The sequence below is a fragment of the Cloeon dipterum genome, chromosome 2, assembly GCF_949628265.1.
Source record: "Cloeon dipterum chromosome 2, ieCloDipt1.1, whole genome shotgun sequence".
In the NCBI taxonomy this organism is placed as follows: Eukaryota; Metazoa; Arthropoda; class Insecta; order Ephemeroptera; family Baetidae; genus Cloeon; species Cloeon dipterum.
Genome location: NC_088787.1, coordinates 4154063 through 4172792, shown reverse-complemented (window position 1 = coordinate 4172792; position 18730 = coordinate 4154063). Strand labels below are relative to the sequence as shown.

Sequence of the window (18730 nt, the reverse complement as noted above, 5' to 3'; positions counted from 1 at the left end):
AGAGAGAGAAAATCGTCTTGAATTTATAGGTCATTGGACTGGGTTTGGCGTCGACCACGAGAAGGTACAAATTGGGCCCATAAGTGGTCAGGAACAATTCCACGATCTCCTTTGAAGGCGGATGGTGTAAAACCAAGCTTTCAATATTGGAAAACTTCAGCATGGAATTTATCTCTCTAATCTCACTGTTTTCCGTGAATTCGATCTGGAAATTTTGGAATTCCAAAGTTCAAGTTTAAAATAATCAAAATAATATATAATACGATGCCTGAAGAAGTGTCTGAAGCACATACCAATCGACCCTTTAGGATCGAATTAGGTAAAATATATTTTTTCCAACCAAAAAGTGCAGTGCGACGTGCGAACTTTTTTCCCGCCAAAAAATATGAACGTATTTGCGAGAAGTGCGCATGGGTGAGAGCTGGTTTGAGCTTTTGCAGAGAGACCGGCTCTACGAATAACTTCTTTGTCACATACAGCAAGCTCTCACGCACGCGTAATTCTCGCATATACGTTCGTATTGTTTTGGCGGGAAAAAGTTCTTACGTCGCTCTGCACTTTTTGGTCGGATAAAATATCCACTCTACCTAATTCGATCCTCAAGAATCGATTGGTGTGCTCAGAAACTTCGTTAGCAAAGACGGTCTTTAATGATCTTGAAAAAAGAAGTAATGCAAAAGTTCCGGGTGAAATTCGTTAATTTAAATATAAACCATTTAGGTCAAGATTTAGAGAGAAAAGAAACTATTACGTACGTCGATGTGGGTGACGTTGGGAAACATCAAATGCATTCCGAGGGTGTTGGGGCGAGTGCACAGTTGTCTCAAATCAGAAATATCCGAGGGAAAATCTATCATGCGCAAATTTTCCTCATTCTGGAAAGAGTAGCGTTCTGCGTACCTATGAGCCACTTGAAGATTTGGCAGTTCCCTGACGCAAAGCCGCCAGAGGTGCTCTTCGAGTCTCTTTATGTCTTCGGGTGATTCTTTTCCTAGGCTGACGGTGAAAAGGAAAACCTTCAGATTGGAAAAACTATCCTTGAAGGCATCCAAATCGACGCTAGCAATCGATTCACGCTCGTACAAGATTTGCACATTGACTTCTTGCAGACATTTCAAATTGCTGCACAGCTCCATTACACGGGAAAAATGGATCGGACAGCAGAACAGAATCAGAGTATGCAGATTTTTCAGTTGAATTAGCTGCTCCAGCATTGATGATTCTTCCACGGTTGATGAGTGCATTCGAATTTTAAGATAATTCAGATTTGGAGCTTTATTCGAAATTAACCGCAGCACCTATGAAAATGTCAAATAGTTAAAGAAAAAATTGGAATTTAATAAATCTCACCTCGATGAATATGTCATCCCTCAAATCTTCTGGACAAAAGGACATGAAACCGGACAGCTCAATGCTTTTTGTCTGCGGTGTGAGCAACAATTCCAAAGCTTCAAACCGGAATTGGAACGTTTCTTCGTCTTGGTATCCTTCTTGCGTGGTTAGTTGATAAAGTAAATATTCCTGGAGACGAGGATCTGAGAAATTTTCATAGCATTAAAAAATTTTAACAAAAAATAAAGTCTCGCATACCAAGGTAGGCGAGCTGATTTCTTTGCGTTTCGTCGGCGATGTTTTCAAGGATTTTATTGTATACGGATTCCTCACGATCTTTTGCATGTGCCAGTAGGCTATTCATCCTCTCTTTGGCCAAAGCCAGTTTCGTATCATCGTCCATCTCTCTGGTATTTATTTTTAGGAATTCGGAAGAATAACTAAAATATTTGGAATTCCGATATAAGAATCTCGTGTGGAATTCTGGAATTTACGAATTAATCTGACTAATCGGAAAAACTAGAGTTCTCCGTTAGAAAAATCACAAATTTACTTAATTTCGATGCAGTTATACTTGCCTGTTGCGTTGATCAATATCCCTCAATAAAGGAAATATGAAAACTCTTCGAGCTAAAAATAAATACTGCTTTAGGCAGGAATGAGAATGTTTGCCTTCCTGCGCGGTGACGTTCTGACGAGATACTGCTCTTTGACTGACGACTGACGACTGCTGCTGTATTGCTCTGCCTGCTCTCCTTTTGCTACACAATTTCTTCCTGATAAATCTATAGATGGCGTTGCTTTAATAAATTTCAATAACTTTGCCGCACAATTTAAATTCTCCTGCCATTTCTATAAGAAATAAAGAAGCTAAATTCATTTCAGGTGTAAATTTCAATTCAATTTTAATAGCTCCCAATCAGAAGAAAGCTAATAGAAATAATAACACGTCCAATTTCCACCACGTGCGGCCACGTGTTTCTTCACAAATACTGAAAATCGATTTGTTCTTTTACGATGAGTAAAACTTGCATGGACTCCCGCAGGTAGAATTTTTGGAAATCACTCTTTTTGGTCTCTTAAAACACCCCTCACTTGGCATGATTACGTGATTGCGGTGGATATGAAACATGGAACCGCACAATAAACTGTGCGGAGCGGCAATCGCCGAACCGACGAGAGCAAGAGCCGCTCACAATTAGCCGTCTCGTGCATCTCGCGCATATAATAAATACCCTCTTTCGCCACATGAAAAAACAATGAGAAGTTTTCACCTCCAGTTAATTGTCCTCCACAGGTGGATTTTAAACTCTATAATCATGGAGAAAATTTAGCATAGATAATTTTTTTGATAAAATTTTCATGATCTTTTGGAGCCATAAAAGGAAGTCAGGGACGACAAGTTCTCTTGGAGACCACCAAAAAAATACATTTAATAAAAAAAGACCAAAGACGTTGAGAATTATCTGACAATTTCATTGAGTCCTTTTTTAATTTCGATTCGATGGTTACTTAGGGTGTGGCTCGGCGACTCGTGTTGAATAGCGTTTTCAAATCGGTCAGCTTGAGTCACTCGCTAAAACCGCAAATTTCCAAGTATTTGCGAGATAACAACGAGTTCCGATCCAATCGAGCCGAGTGAGCGCAGTTAAATTTATCGTCAATTATTTCTGCGGTTTAGCCGGCTTTGGTTTTCTTATCGAATTTCTGACGCACAACAAACAACAAAAACGGAAAATGTATTTTAAAACTTTTATCTGTTCAAAAATAAAATTTTACATTATATGATTGCAAGAATTAATTATTAAAATAATTACTAATTAATTTTTTTACTAGATGATCTTTTCATAAAATTTTGACAAATTTACTAAGAGTCAATTCGTTTGATTTCATTAATTTAAATTTATCTTCTCTTCATTTCACGCCACCTTCAAGCTCAGCGCGAGTTTTTGTGCTCCAATTTCCGAGCTGCAATGGGACGAAATGGACTGGCGCTACTGGCAGTTTCCAGTGGATGACTGATAAGTGATTTGCGCATTTACCGCGAGAAGCCAGCAGTCATGTCTCCAGGTGACCTCGAGCCAACGCGTCGAACCACGCCGGGTCAAGGATCAGACTGCAGTTGATTTTGAAAAGCAGAAGAGGAAAAAACTCAAGGGTCGCTTTTTGAAGTCCAAACTGAGGTCTTGACCCAAAGTATTCAATTGGATAAGATCGCGTCATTATTTCACTACAAGTTTCTCCTTGAAATAAAGACGACGATAAATGGATATGATAAATATGACTTATTATTATTATTTTTGAAATAATCAGCCTAAATATTTTTTCTTTCATTTAGCGAGTGATCGCGATTTGGTTAAGAAATGTGCACACGTTTCCGCGCTTTAAAAAAACTATATTTAGCTGCGGTTTTGCACGACAAGCCGGTGAGCGTGTGTCACCGACTGTTCTTTTTTTAATAGCAATCTACTGATTTTTATCTCATTAAAAAAGTTCCGGGTTGTCTTGCGTACAAAAGCCGGGTGTGCGTTCGATCCACCGCCATTCCTCTATTTTTCGTCTTCTCGTTCGTCACTCTGCTCCGAATTTTCTCAAAATGCATGGTTACCATTTTGGTTTTCGTTGTGGACCGTGTTATTGCATAAAAAGGCTGGAAGCATGAATCCGTTCTTGTGTGTCATTTTCTTGCTCTGCCTTTCATCTCTGGCCATTGCCGCCAACTTCACTCAATTCTACGAGTGGAATCAATTCGATTTCAAGTGGCCGTCGGAGGCGAGCAGGAAACAGGCCTTGGAAGCTGGAACTTTCAAACCAGAGGATATCGAGCCTCGTTACATGGCTGTCTACGGGACAAGGATCTTCGTCAGCCTTGATAAATACTCTGATGGCATTCCTGTCAGTCTGGTGTCTCTGCCGACACGCAGAGCGACCTGTGCGTCCCCGAAGCTCACTCCATTCCCTTCGTGGGACATTCACGTAAGTAGCACTTCGTTTGTGTGCATTATTAGTTTTTTTTAATCTGCATATAGAGAAGCTCGAGCTGTGCTGGAAATTTGATTTCAATAAAATCGAAAAAAAGAAATTAGGGATTAATTGCAGCACGTATGAAGGAGACGCAGCGAGGCGTTTTTTTTTTGCTCTTTCGCTGCATATGCAGGTATTTTTGACCCACTTTCTAGTCAGGACCTCTATTTTTCCCCTTTTTGTTGTGCGTGACACCAGAAAAACGCTTGAATTCTTTTAAGAGTTGCAAGAAGTTTAATTGTAAAAAACTGCGAGACTTGCTATCAAAGTGTCGATTAGCCGAATTTTTTTATAAATTTTGCATAAACTGCCGCACTGAAAGTTCGAAAACTGAACGCTGGTCTGCTGCGAGCTCCTTTAAATCTTTGAGATTAGGAAACGCGCGTCAAAAATACAATTATGAGTATACTTCTTTTGAGTCATTGCACCTAATTTTATTGTGGTGGCCGCGAGTTTTAAATATTTTGGCAAAATTTTGAGTTTGACTCTGTTTTAAAAGAGCCAATCAATTCCTCTATTTGCAGGGAAAAGGAGACTGTAACAAAATTGAAAAAGCAAAAGCGTTAGAAGTGGACTCCGTTGGAAAGCTATGGGTGCTGGACAGCGGTAGCAAAAATTGCAGTTACAAGCTCTGGACCATTGACTTGAACAAAAACAACCACACCAAACTAATTCACCGTTTTCCTTTCCAAAAATTTATGAACGATTTGGTGATTGACGAAACACCCAATGGAACCTTTTCCTACATCACTATGTTGGGTGGACAGCACATTGCAGTGTTTAGTTTGGAAAAAAATCAATCTTGGGTGGTAGAAACGCCAGGAATAGTGACCTATTCCATTGCCCTGACCCCTAAGGAGGAAGCGAGAAAGCTCTACCTCAGCAATGTCGACTCCAATGAACTTTATTCAGTTTCCGTTGCCGCACTCCGCAAAGGAACTCGAACTGCAAATCCGATATTAATCGGAAAATGGAATGCCAGACCATACAAAATGCTGATGGACAACCACGGGACCATGTATGCAGCCTTTTTGTATCAGAATTACACTTCCTCGTGGAACACTTCCCAGCCATTTGAGGAGCAACGTTTTTATGAGGTATAGAGAGGTTTATTATTGTATTTTTAACTATGGCCGCCTTGTGGTTTCAAGAATTTAACTCACCGCTATATCAATAAAAAGAATTTCCCCGTTTTCATTTAATTGAGGTAATAATTCTTAATCATGGAGTCGGTGAATATTTTGGTTGTAGGTTGCTGGGCAGAAACCTGTTTGGCCTTTTACTTTTGCCTTGGACGAAAGTGAAAATCTTTGGATGACGATGTTTGATGACGATACTAATAAGTCAAGATACAGGCTTGTGAAGGCTGCAGTCGATGCAAAATCCTTCAAGGCCTCCCCAGGTAAGTTTCCTCTGAACACACAGCTCACTTGACATTGACACCTTAATTTTTAATGCCAAACAGAAAGAAAAAGCATATTTTTCTACGAATTTTAAGGGCGATATCTTTCATGCTAGAGTAAATGACGCATATCGTATCGTAGGCTAGCCATTCCAATCATCACTACCATTTCCCAAAAAATGAAACCAATAAAATATGCCTCTTATATTTTATTTACAGAGCTACCGAGCTTGTTTCACCAATACAGGCTGATTATTCTGATCTGCTCCATCGTGTTCTGCGTCGTCTTGTTGAGTCTCATCATTTTATGGCTCATCCTGAGACAGAAGAGGAACAATCATCCCCTTACGCAAAACACCAACGAGGCTCAACAATTGTCCGTTTACCGTGACGAGCAAGCTGAAGTCCAAGATGAGGATTCGAGAAGTGCCGCTGCACCCTTATCAGTTCCGGACGTCGGCCCTGATGAAGAGCAGTGCAAGGAATTCATTTACGATCAGGTCGCTGCCACGCCTCCTTCTCCTGGTCTCTTTGAGCAACAGATCTGTCTCAGCTCGCGATCGGCGAGGAGAGTGAGAGTGTTGCCTCCCTTGCCTCCGAGGCCGACGAGTTTCGAGAAATTTGGAGCGGCGCCTCATGCCCCAGTCGAGTACGACGACGTCGGCCCTGCTCAACCAGAACACCTGTACGATGACGTTGCACCGTAAACTTCCAGGTCACCAACATTGTGAAGACACTTATTCTTCCGAGTCAGTGCGCACTGCCTGAAAGTCCTGCCATTTGCACAACCAAATCTTAATTTCAAAATTAAATTTAAATAATTAAACCTATTTTGTGGTTCGTTATACAGACGCATATCCTACTGAAACGTAATAATATATGTAACTTTATATTTTTAGGAACAAATAAAATAGTTGAAATCTTTATTGTTAATTTTTAAATAATTTTTTTGTTAAACCTTTCCCTTGAGTTTCTCGTAAATAAATAAACAGATTAAACATTTACTTAAGAAAAAATAGAAGCAAAAATTTAAAATAAAACGTTGAAAACGCGAAATCAAGTAGAACACTAACTTTAAAAATTTTAATTTTCTTTTGCTTTAATTTTTATGAAAGGCGAAAGAGAGAAAAGGCAACTTGCTACTGTTAGTCATGCGATAAGACATTTGACTCGCATCAGCTTTCAATTTTTTAGCTGATTTTTTAAAGTAAACCTTTTGCAATTTTAGAAAATACTTTGATAAAGAAAATAAACCGAAACTATTTTAATTAATTTTACTGATTGCTATTCAGGAGATTCCATTTTGGCTGATTTAGCTATTTGGCTCCGAGTTATTACAGTGAGGAGTGCGAGGAATCAAATCAAATTCTTAATAGGCAGAAAGGGAGATAAAAAAAAGCACGGGCGGCCACTGCTTGGCACACTTTTTCTCGTTGCTCTGTGTCGGCGTGTGTCGGCGCGTGCGGCAGCGAGATGCGGCACTCAACATGCGGAGTTTCACCGTGTGACGCAAGAGTAGAGGTTTCAACCCAGCGCGCCCCGCCAGTCGGCCAATTTTGGGTCACGTGGGCAGAAGCTGCCAACCGCCAGAGAAAATGCGGCCAGCCGCCAGCACTAGGCAAATAAATTGGATGAATTGGCTAAGTAAGAGGATCCCCAGCCACACGGCCTTGAATTTCGCGGCTGAAATCTCTAATTCTTAAATTGGATAGCATAAAAAGGCTGATAATTTTGTAAAAAATGAACATTCATAAAAAAATAGGTGAACCCTTGTTTTGATTTTTAATTTTTTATTAAATTTAACTCCCAAATTTGATGAATATTCTATTCCTAGCAACTCCTTAATTAAAAAAAAATTGATTCAGCTGATGGAAAGTGAATACTTGCTGAGACTGTCAAAATCGGAAACACACGCGGTGTCACCATCAATTGGCAGCTTTAAACGGTGTTTCTCCAGTGGCGATGGGTACCTGCTACCTGGAAAAGGGGGCGTACCAGGTGACGGACCAGCAGGAAATTTAAAAAAGGGTCTGAGAGGGGGCGTATCACCTTAATTTTCCAGTTTAAATGTCTAATAACCTTGATATGAAGGCCCAAAATTCTCGTTCTGGAAGAGACATGCGTTCTGGGGGTCCAAAACCCAGAAATAAAGTCCTCCTTCAACGCTGTATTTAAAAAAAACATTCTAGTAGCCCAAAATAATTAAAAAGGTCAATAAATTAAGTGTAAGAAGTGTTGGCTATCATTATTTATTTATTAGTGCCATAACAAACAGATATAGGAACCTATATTATATTTTGTGGCAAGCATTATTCCAATCAGGTAATCCTTCATTCACAGCGCCCCGGCGGTTGAATAATTATATAATATATTTATGCAATCTCAGACGAGTATATAACATTCACGAAAATCACAGCGAGTCAGTTCGAGGGCTCTTTCGACGGCCCTGGAAGTTCTTTATCACCAGGGTCGCTCTTCTCACCGTCAGGACCTTGTTTCGGTTGGTAGTCCTCGACGAGGGCCTTGCCAGCGTTCTTGGCCGTCCGCTTGGCGATGCCCTTGACGGTCAGCCCCCTGGCCGTGTGTCCGACCACGACTGCGTTGCCGACCGCCGCCAAAGTGTCTTCCGTCACCACGCCTGCCTGCTGGCCGTACCTGAAATGCATCCCAACGCGTATCTAGTGAGTGCGTAGAGAAATTGTAGGGGGTAAAGTGTGAATTTGAGTTCATTTGGGATTTTTTTTTCAATATTTAAAGTATTTTTGTACTTGTGCTGGACGATTTGGACAGTGTTGTTGGCGAGATTGCGTCCAAGGATGGCGGCAGCGTCCTCGAGGGCGGCGTAGACGGTGGTGAAGCTTGTCACGGCGCCGGCGGTCACCTCCAGGGCGCCTTCCACCTTGGTGCTCGCCTCGTTCTCCGACAGGCCGGAAACGCTCGTCAGCAGCCGCGTGCCCTGCGCCTGCACGTGCGGCGCCAAGAATCGACCCAAGGACATCGTCGCTGTGCCCACCTTATTCGCTGAAAAAATTAATTTATGTATTTTTAATTATAATCATTTTATTGCATGGCGAAATTGACCAAAAGACTCAAATATAAGTAAAGGCGCTGGCAAAACCACTAGGAAAAGCATAAAAAACCAGCCTTGGAGTGGATCTCAGGTCAGGGTACCCTGAAAAAGGTCGTTAGGGTACCTCAGGTCCAAGCCCCGTTCAATACCTGTCCAATGATGGGTCGTGGTCGTTGATCGGACTAACAGCCGAATTTTAACAAAATTAAAACAATTTTCGCCTTTGAACATTGCGCCGGGCCAACAGAAAAAAGCGAAAAAAATTAGTTTTAATTTTTCTATGGGCGCGAAAAATCTCAAAATCGGTTTCCAGACTGGCAGCGGACCTTGGCATGGGATGGAGACGGTGGGAACCTAATATGGGCCGCCAATCGGAAAAAATCTCGAATTTTCAAATTCCCACGGTATCCTAACAGAGACAATGCAAAAATCACGTTTTTCGAACTTTAAAATTCATCTGGTCCCAGAATTTTGATCGGATCTGCTCTAATTTAGTCTCAAAATGTTCCCAGATAAATTTTGAGTCGATTAACCCTTGGGTTTGTTTTTCCAATCGCGAGATACGGCAAATAAAAGTAGAAAGTTATCAAAAAACGCAAATTTCCGCTTCTGCAAAAAATAAACTGAGACTATAAGGTTGAAAAAACTTTCACTTAAGTAATGCTTAGCTGAGATAGGTAGGTGGCATAATATATCCGGGAAAAGTCCAGCTCATGGGGACAAAAATTTGTAAATTTTGATTTTTTCGAAAATGTTGACGAAAAAAATTCGTATTAATTCGAAAAATGGTTCGATTTTGAAAAACCATATACGGGCAGACGCGCCTTACCGAGGGGAATCGATTGATACTAAAATTGACGCCGTTCGGCCCATAGGGCCCCGCTTGGGCCCCAAAAACCATAGTTAGCACTTGTCACAAATCGCGTATTTTTTATTTTAAAAATTAATATCTCTGCTCGTATCGGTTGTATCACGGAAAAAAGATTTCATCAGACTCGTCGTGATATTTTGCATATTTTAAGCCCTCTTTTCGCCGTTGCTCGTCTTCATATGCCGCCAGAGCCCTAAAATCAGCGTTAAAATTAAAATTTTGGTATTATATATTTTTTTTAAATTCGCCTATGGGCTGGATTTTGATTCTGACTCTTTGACACGCCTTTCCACGTTGCCACACGTTGATTGCTTGGTTGTTGTGGTAAAATTCACAACTTTTGCGATTTTTTTTACATGGGAGGATGGGGACGGGTTCGGTCGAGGGGCACCTGCAGAGCCTCTATTGTCTTATGGTCCGGATTTTCGAATTTTTTGGCTCTAAGAATACGTCAGTAGCCGCGAACCTCCCTGAGAAGGACGCCTTTATCCTTGAACTCAACAGTATAAATTAAAATCAACGCTATTTTTAAAATTACCGACAAACGTGGTGAAGGTGACGGCAACGCTGGTGACGTCCCTGGCGACGCGGAGGCCCTTGCTGAGGCGCGGCGGCACCGGTGTCTGCTCGGCGGCCGGCTGCATTCGCTCTATGAGGGCGGGGGTGCCGCGGTTGAGCAAACTGCCCGCCCACTCGGCACCGCGCACCACTCCGGCGGAGACGAACTGCGCGCCGGACACCAGGCCGTGCGAGATTCGCTGGCTGAGGCGCTCCTGCTCTTCTCCGGCAGGCGCCGCGGGCTGGATGCCGCGCAGGATGTCCGACAGCACGTCCAACACGCCGCTGTCCTCGCCATCAGCCACCACCAGACCCACCGCAGAACCTGAGAAATTATTTTTTTCTGAAAAAACTTATTTCAATAAATAAATAAATACAAAATATTCCAGGCAAGGCCCGAATAAATTTACTTCATTTTGGCTATTTAAAAAGCCAAAAGTTTACATTTTCAGACGAGTTTTGTGCTATTTGCGAATTTGAGAAAACTTTGCTAAATAGAAAAAAATCAGCTTTCTGAATACAGGCAGTTTTTGACACTACATTGAGCTGGTGAATTTTAATGAGGCCAAATACACACCCCTTTCAAAAAATATGCAATTTTTGAATATATGAAAAAAATTAAGACTCAAACGAGCCATTTTTTATCTTTTTACTATTAAATTTTCACAATTTTTCTCACCCCGGAAGCAATTCATTGATTTCCTTTGTGAATAAAGAGGGCGTAACCGGTAAAATTCAACAAATTGTTCTGTTAGGTTTAACTTTTCAAGCAATTATAATTTTTAATATTGAAAAAAACACTATCATTATACTTTTTTAACCTTTATGCGATAAAATTCAGTCTTTTAGTCTGTTCTTAACAATTTTTGACACGAAATTTGAACTTGGACAGGCTGAAAACCTGTGATTAAACACCAAAATGGAAAATATCGGGATATTAGGTGCTCAGGATCAGACCCTGAAGGACAGAATTAACCTTTCAAGGTCAGATCTAATTCCCCTCAGTGAGCTGAAGTGAACTGGAGCCGAAAAAAAATTTATTTCCTGACGAAATTCTTAATTTTCAGATTATTGATCATGCTCGGCAAGTTGGCAGTTTGGCTCGGAGCTGGTTTTTGTCATAAAATCACGAAATGTGACCTTAACCTTTGACCTGACAATTTTTTATTTGTTTTTAGTTGTTCAGGATTGGAAACAAGGCATGAAAATGAAAATTTCAAGATGATATCTCAATGCGGTCATGAGTTAGTCCAATTTTGAATTTCAAAATTTAATTTTTTGAGTATTTTGAGTTAAAAAAATAAGGACGCGTCCTTTCTCAGGCTTAACACCTGGCAGCAATTAACAAGTGCCATAAAATTATCATTTAAAAAATTCTAATCAATTTTTCAAACCCTTCCGAGGGCAGTGAAATTAAACGGAGAGCCAGATAAAACTTAATTTTTGTTAATTAATTCATATCTTTTGTTTAACAGGCCTTGACGTGGCTGAAATAGCGAATCTCACCAGGAACCGTTGCCTGGAGGTCTGGGATGATGAAAGTGCCCGACTCGGCACGCAGAACGGGCGAGATTCCTGGCACCAGCGGGTACACCCAGCTTCCCAGCTGCAGGTAGAACGTCGGAGCAAGCTCATTTTCACCTGGAAAAGCAAATAAAATTAGAAAAAATCTTTGCATTAATTTTTTTTCCTAAATTCATTTGTTTAGAGGTCAAGGCGGCGGACATGATTGCAAAAAAGGCAAAAAATGCGCATTTTTGCCAGTTTCTTGCACCTAAAATATTGTTTTGCTTGACCTCAACTTAAAAAAAAAGTCAGAGAAATGTTTGGAGAAATTTAGGCAATTTAAAAGAAAAAAAATCCGCACAGCAGATCATATATTGAATTTTTTGTCGTTCGTTTTTTATAATAAATTTATTTATTTAATAAAAAAATATTGAACTGCTGCAATTGGATTTAATTTTTCTAAAGGAAAAAAATCACTCTTAGCCTCTAAAACAGCAAAGCGGATTAAAGAAAATAGATATCGATACATTTTTCACCTTGTGCTCTTGCGATGGTGAGTGTGAGCGGCTGCGAGAGCGAGCTGACCTGTCCGTCGGGCGCGATGAAGTACATGTGCACGCCCTCCTGCCTGAAAACAACCTCAGAGTCGGCCGCAGACGCCACCGTGTCGGCCCGCAGCTGCTCCAGGGCGCCAGTGAGGCTGGCGTAAGGGCTCGTTGCCTCCTCGTACGACGGAGGGTTGCTCGGCATCATCACCGACGCGCCATTCGGAGGTGCTGCGCCTGCAGGCGGCGGCCCAGCACGCAGACTCGCCAGACGACTCTCCACTTCTTTCCTGAAAATAGTTACATTAATAAAATGGTTAAATTTCTGGTTAATTTTGGCTTGATGACAGAAAATTCGGATAAAGTACAGTAGGTGGCCACTTGTTTTTGTCTGATGGGAGTGAAAATATTGTTTAAAAGGCATCATTACAAATAGTAGCCACTAGAATTAGTTGCAGTTGATTTATATTTTCACAGAAAAGCAAAAATTTCGTAGTGTTAGAGATCCTGACCACTTATTTAATATGTTAACGACGTTAATAAAAACTGAAAACTCATCAAATTTTCAGTCTAATACAAAAATAATCATTTAAAAAGTCATAAACATGACAATATCATTCAAATAGTAACGCAAAATGGTACAATTACAAATGCCGCCAGCCTGTAGCAACACATATGCCACAGAAATCTCACGCTAAAATAGAAACATTACGAACCATGCCCACTTATGACACCTTTCCTCATCGAAAAACACTGTAACCGCAGAGAAATGCTTAAAATACATATCTCGGCCATTCATACCTGGCATTTTTCATCTTGACGACCTGCTCGAAGTACTTGTCCCAGAGCTCCGGGTCCGAGTCGCTCTCGATGTAGATCCGCAGGGCCCTGTCCACGGTGACCACGCCCCTCTCGTACAACACCACCGCCTGCAAGCCGATCCAATTAGTTTTCTACGTAACTCATTGTCGAGGGCGCAATGCCATAATGATATTGCATAAGAAAAACAACCTCTTCGAATTGGTTTCGTTGCTCGAGTTTGAGGCCGTCGTCGAGCAGCTTGAAGGCCTCGTCGTGCAGCTGCTTGAACCGGTTGTACCTCTCGCGCAAATCGCCCTCCATGCTGCCCTGCCTGAAAATCACACGGTCTGAAGGTAAAACAGGGAAAACGAGGAAGTTTTTGCGGCCGATTTAATGCGACTCGTCATCGCCGGCGATTGTGCTTTGCGACAAACACAGACAGCTGACTCACTCGATAGTAAACACGCTGGTCACGTGACTATGTTATGTACGTCACTGAGAGCCACCTGTTAACCGGTTTCCTATCATAACCGGTAGTTTTAAATTATTGATTTGGAATTTTTAACAGATTTTTAAAGTTATTCTTTTCAAAAATAATTTCATCTAATTCCTGTGCAGTTTTTCAAAGCAATTTAAATTTAAATATCGAAAGGATCTAGATTTTTATTTCATAAAAATAACCGGTTTAAGTATCGGGTCCCTGCTCGTGGACAACGCTGCCGGTTAAAAAGAGATAGACGGTGATAACCGGAGAAGCGAAACGCGGAAAAAGCAGCTGATAATCACAGAAGCTGCGGAAGTGCGGAAGCTGCTGTGCTTTAGGCGTAGTCTGTGCTTTTAGTCGCTTTTGCATTTTTCCTTTTCTCGCTCGATTTTGAGACCTCAGCGTCGTTGCAACATGTCCAAAATATTGGGAAAATGGGCCAATTTCGGACGAGAGATTCGCACTGCTATCGTGTTTGGTAAACCTTGCGTGCAATTTTTATTTTAATTCGTCAATTGCAGTGCATTTTTCAGGAAGTAAAGGTGAAAATGTAATTTTTGTGGATGGAAAATATCAGGTGTGTGCCTTTGGAAAGAATGAAGACGGGTGTCTAGGAACGGGCGATGACGATGAATTGAAAGTGCCCGTACGCATTGAGGAATTGTGTGACGAAGAAATAGAAGGTAAAATCCTCCGAAGCTCATTGTCAGTTACAATATTACTATATAACTCTACCTCTACAGGTTTTGAATGCGGTATTTCAGGCGATAAATGCAGCATTTTTGCTATTTCGAGTTCTGGCGCCGTGTTCTCTTGGGGCAACAATGAAGATGGACAGCTTGGATTAGGAACGACTGAATACACCAAAATTCCCACCAAAATAATGGGGAAATTGGCTCAAAAAATGGTTGTCCAAGTTGCATGCGGTGGTAACCATACCCTGGTTTTGACGTCAGAAGGACAGGTATTAAATTTAAGCTTGAAATTCATTCATTTTTATCAATTCATGTATAATAGGTGTACGCTTTTGGTCAAAATGTTGACGAACAGTTAGGTTTAGGATCCAGAACCGGAAGAGCCAATGAATCGGTTCCGAGGCTGGTTGGCGGATTCCCTGATGGGGAAATCGTAACTTGGATTGCATGCCACGCTGCATCTTCCTTTGCGCTTCTTCATTCAGGAGGGGTATTGTATTATTATACAAAAATCGTATTAAAATTTACTTCGATATTTTCATTTTTAAGCTTTGCGGTTGGGGATCGTGCTGGAATAGCAGGTCGGGCTTGGGCCCATCGATGAACAACCAAGCGAGTCCCGTAAAGCTGACTACATTAGATAACGTCGTGATTACCCGTATCGTTTCTGGAGCCTATTTCACTCTCGCCTTAACCGACAAAGGAAAAGTCTATGCGTGGGGAGACAACGACAAAGGCCAGTCTGGAAATGGAACTACTAGTTGGAACAGTTTTCCAGAAGTGATTTCAATGGCTGAGAGGTGAGATACGTTATGCAATTACATGATAAAATGGACAGTTATTTTATGCAAGCAGAGTGAAAGACATTGCTGCTACTTGCTACCCGAACCACCCTTGTGCAGCAATCACTGACAATAACCAGGTTTACATTTGGGGAAACTGCAATGGTAATTTCATCCACTTTTACAATAACAATCGATTCCTGAGGGTTGAATTTTAGTTTTAACAGTGTTAAAAATTCAACATAACGTGCCGAAAATCGGCAGAAACGTTGAAACTGACGTAAAACACGCAGTTTGAACAGTCACGTGACTCTATATCCCGCCATCTCAGTGGCAAAAAGCAAACACGAATCTCTCTTGCTTCTCCCCTCCACTCTCTCCAAGCCGTGTGTCTCGCAGTAAAGTGCGTGCCTGCTCATGGCCAATGAGGTGGCGGGATTGAGTCACGTGACTGCTTGAACCTTGAACTGCGCGTGCTTCTCTGTTCTTGCTTGGTATTAGCAGATATCAGATGTCTCTACTGTCGACTGCACAGCACAAACTGACTCTTCTGTACCAATCTTGCTATGAGCCAATCAGAGAAGCGCCCCCCTGATTGGTTGCCAGCGTTCTTTTTGGGTCAAGCAACGGTATCCACGGTTCCGTCGATTTTCGTGTCGAAGTTTAAACTGCTTAACCCTTTATTCATCCATCAGGAATTAAAATTATTCTGTTGCCTCATTTCAGGACAAAAAGTTTTGAAACCAATCCTCACCTCCTTCTCGTCCCTGGAGGAAGTTTTCGCTGTTGCCTCTCCTCAAGTGTCCTACCATCGCTTTCAACTGAAAAATAAGAAGGAAGTCTCGAGCAAGAGCAAGAACTCAATGTATGAGCGCTTTCGAAATGCGTTTGATAACACTGTAATATTTTTTTCACTCATTTGAATCGTGCATGAATAATAAATCCTATTTTCGGAACAGGAAACTGCTGATTTTTCCTTCATTGTCGAGGGAAAGAAAATTCACGTGCACAAGATGCTGCTGGCAATCAGCAGCGACGTCTTCAAGAGAATGTTCCTCGGTGATTTTGAGGACAGTACCGCAAAGTAAATTGAAAGTTGGGATTCAGCACTATTTAATCTCAGCAAAATTTTTCCAGGGAGAAAATCATCGATCATATCAGCTACAACAGTTTCTACGCATTCCTCAAATATTTGTACACAGATGAGGTAGATTTCACGTCTGAACTGGCTCTCGGTACGAAATAATAATTACACATTCATGTACTTACTTAAGAGTGCAATCTTTTTCATTTGCAGAAGTTTACGCTGTAGCCCACCTCTATCAGGTGACTAGTTTGATGGAGGAGTGCGAAAAGATCATGAAATCTACTATCTCTGTGCAAAATGCTGCTGCCATTTACGATAAGGCAATTTTATTTGAAGCTGAGGTAGGAGAAATAATGTACAAATGTTTGTAAATTAAAATTTTAAACTGGTTTAGGATCTCTGTGGGTTCTGTTTCAACTACTGCATGGAGCATTTGGTTGAGGTTGTGAACAGTATTGATTTGGACGGGTGCAAGGAGGAAGTCATCCTGGGTGTTTACCGTCGTGCGGCTGGCCAACAGAATAATGTAGAATAGAATGGTTAATTGATTGCCTATTGCTTAAAGATGACAATAAGCAAATTTATTTTACAAAGCGAACTAATCAAAATTAGACTGTAATACTTTAAGATTTTACTAAATATAGAAAAATGTATTATTAAATAAGTCATTCGTATTTTTGATACAGCTAAAAATTAATCACTTTATTTTCCAATTTTAAAATCCTGTAACTGCACTATTATATGGTACTTCTCCCGTAAAATGTGGCTTTAGCTTTTTCCTGCTTTTATTTTGTGGAACGCTGCAGTGCCACTTTTTAAAATAAAATGATTTTCTTGCAGTAGCAAATCCCGCCTATACTATAGGATTGATAGTTTAAAAATTTCCAAAATATCTTTAAATGCTTTCCTATAAATATATAAATCAATTCACTAGTTGGGTAAGCCCTTTTGGTGTTTACTTCGAACACTAAAAGGCCTTACCTAATACCCAACTGGGTAGTTGTCATTTTTTTCTTTGTGCAAGTGTGCCTTTTATTATGACTTTTGATTTCTCTGGCATGCGGGAAAAATAGAGATCTGTTTTGATAGACAATTTTCATTCACACGTCAAAAGCGGTGCAAGGTGTATTCTGCAAAAGGTTCTGGTTCTAATTTAAACAAAGAACAAAAAATCCAAAAAATGAAGACACTGTTGCCACGCCCCTTTAGCTGACACACATTTTTTCCTTAATTTAGCTCTTTCAGTTTGTAAAATAATACCGGTTTATGGTTTAAGTATCTGATCATTATTCGTTGACGTCATCGTTGCCAGACTATTATGCTACTGCCAGTTGCCATAGTATATTCTGCTACAGTGCTGCCATACGGAGAATAAACGAGATAATGAAACAGCTGGCAATGAAGCAGGGGCGATAATTGTTGGAAGCTGAAGTCGCCCATTGTGAGCGTCTATTTTTTAGTCTTGATCAAAATCTTGGATCATCCTTGTGCAACATGTCTACAGTATTGGAAAAATGGGCCAATTATGGTTATCAGAGGGCTGAAATTCGTACTGCACTTGTATTTGGTAATTCAATCAATCAAATCTTTTTCTTTTTACAAATCAAAAAAAGTAATCAATACACGCGGCTTCTCGTGTGTGTCTTGTGCATGGGTATCTCATTATCTTAAACTTTTATTGGTATATTGCAGTATTGCTTGTATGCACAGAGATTTTGTGCCTTTTAATGCTGCTTATATTTTCAGGCAAAAACGGAGAAAATGTAATTATTGTTCTACAAAATGACAACGTGTTTGCCATTGGAAAAAATCAAAATGAGTGTCTTCCCGCACAGAAAAATATGTTCCAAAGTTAACCCTGGGCTATACCATCTTCACCAAAGATTAACCGCCAGGAATGACTTTTTTATGTCCGAAAGTTAACTAATGTCACGCTTTTTCTTGTTCAAGGTTAACCTTTTTGGTTAATCAGAAAAAATATTCCTGGAATAACCCAGGAATATCCTTGGAGAAGAATTATTTTTTGCCTCTTGGATTAACCCTGTGTTATTCTTGGAACAATATTTTGGTTAACCTTTCGATTATTCTTTGAACAACTTTAAGCGTGACATAAGTTATCCCTTGATTATTTTTTAAAGTTAACCCTAGATTGTTCCTAGAGAATAACCCTGGAATATTATTTATTTTATTTTTATTTTTTTGCTTTTATTTAGGATTGTTGATTTAAATAGCAAAAACTTTATTCTTTATTACTTAAAATATAGCATAATTTATTTTTATCCAAACAATTACATACATATTACGAAAAATATGGAAAAATTACAGTTTCCGCCGGGCTACACAACTCGCCAGTTCCTGCAAGACTCCCATTATACTTTTATGTTGGATTCTCATAAGAACTGGCGAGATGTGACAATGAAGTCCGGCAAAAACTGAAATTTTTCCATGTACAAAATTTTCTAACACGCCGGTATCGTTTATCTTGAGGCCTAACTCAAAACTGAGGATCGCGGCAGCCGTTGGCAAATAAGCGTCCGACGCGTCCTTGTCCAGCCGATCCAGGCAATCCGTCC

The 18730-nt window shown here is 40.5% G+C and overlaps 3 protein-coding genes across 4 annotated transcripts; 2 read left to right on the top strand and 1 right to left on the bottom strand.

The window, feature by feature from the left end:
• Positions 1-3255: 3255 nt before the first annotated feature.
• LOC135936376 (uncharacterized) lies at positions 3256-6577 on the top strand. Its single transcript, XM_065479170.1, has 3 exons — positions 3256-5453; positions 5608-5758; positions 5978-6577. The coding sequence occupies exons 1-3, from the start codon at positions 5055-5057 to the stop codon at positions 6463-6465; spliced, it is 1038 nt and encodes a 345-aa protein (XP_065335242.1). The 5' UTR covers positions 3256-5054; the 3' UTR covers positions 6466-6577.
• A 1413-nt stretch (positions 6578-7990) lies between these two features.
• spartin lies at positions 7991-13557 on the bottom strand. Of its 2 annotated transcripts, none has more exons than XM_065478846.1 (7): positions 13320-13557; positions 13110-13237; positions 12300-12598; positions 11764-11898; positions 10238-10600; positions 8527-8779; positions 7991-8413 (listed from the first exon to the last, which is right to left on the bottom strand). In XM_065478846.1, exons 1-7 carry the CDS (start codon positions 13428-13430, stop codon positions 8179-8181), a joined length of 1524 nt encoding a protein of 507 aa, XP_065334918.1. In that variant the 5' UTR covers positions 13431-13557; the 3' UTR covers positions 7991-8178. The 2 variants fall into 2 exon arrangements, with proteins under 2 accessions (XP_065334918.1, XP_065334920.1); XM_065478848.1 differs by having other exon boundaries at positions 10238-10582.
• A 354-nt stretch (positions 13558-13911) lies between these two features.
• LOC135936137 (RCC1 and BTB domain-containing protein 1-like) lies at positions 13912-16821 on the top strand. The gene is made up of 11 exons (XM_065478845.1): positions 13912-14071; positions 14127-14276; positions 14337-14557; positions 14611-14778; positions 14838-15088; positions 15144-15235; positions 15797-15969; positions 16030-16154; positions 16208-16305; positions 16368-16498; positions 16552-16821. The coding sequence occupies exons 1-11, from the start codon at positions 14008-14010 to the stop codon at positions 16690-16692; spliced, it is 1614 nt and encodes a 537-aa protein (XP_065334917.1). The 5' UTR covers positions 13912-14007; the 3' UTR covers positions 16693-16821.
• Positions 16822-18730: the final 1909 nt, after the last annotated feature.

Bases quoted from the DNA above. Each gene is read 5' to 3' on its own strand.
- LOC135936376 (XM_065479170.1), top strand. From the start codon at position 5,055: ATGAACGATTTGGTGATTGACGAAACACCCAATGGAACCTTTTCCTAC. The intron at 5,454-5,607 runs GTATAGAGAGGT...TTTTGGTTGTAG, and splicing joins AGGAGCAACGTTTTTATGAG to GTTGCTGGGCAGAAACCTGT. The intron at 5,759-5,977 runs GTAAGTTTCCTC...TTTTATTTACAG, and splicing joins ATCCTTCAAGGCCTCCCCAG to AGCTACCGAGCTTGTTTCAC.
- spartin (XM_065478846.1), bottom strand. From the start codon at position 13,430: ATGGAGGGCGATTTGCGCGAGAGGTACAACCGGTTCAAGCAGCTGCAC. The intron at 13,238-13,319 runs GTTGTTTTTCTT...ATCGGCTTGCAG, and splicing joins AACGAAACCAATTCGAAGAG to GCGGTGGTGTTGTACGAGAG. The intron at 11,899-12,299 runs GTGAAAAATGTA...TTGCTTTTCCAG, and splicing joins CACCATCGCAAGAGCACAAG to GTGAAAATGAGCTTGCTCCG.
- LOC135936137 (XM_065478845.1), top strand. From the start codon at position 14,008: ATGTCCAAAATATTGGGAAAATGGGCCAATTTCGGACGAGAGATTCGC. The intron at 15,089-15,143 runs GTGAGATACGTT...TTATGCAAGCAG, and splicing joins GTGATTTCAATGGCTGAGAG to AGTGAAAGACATTGCTGCTA. The intron at 16,306-16,367 runs GTACGAAATAAT...TTTCATTTGCAG, and splicing joins CACGTCTGAACTGGCTCTCG to AAGTTTACGCTGTAGCCCAC.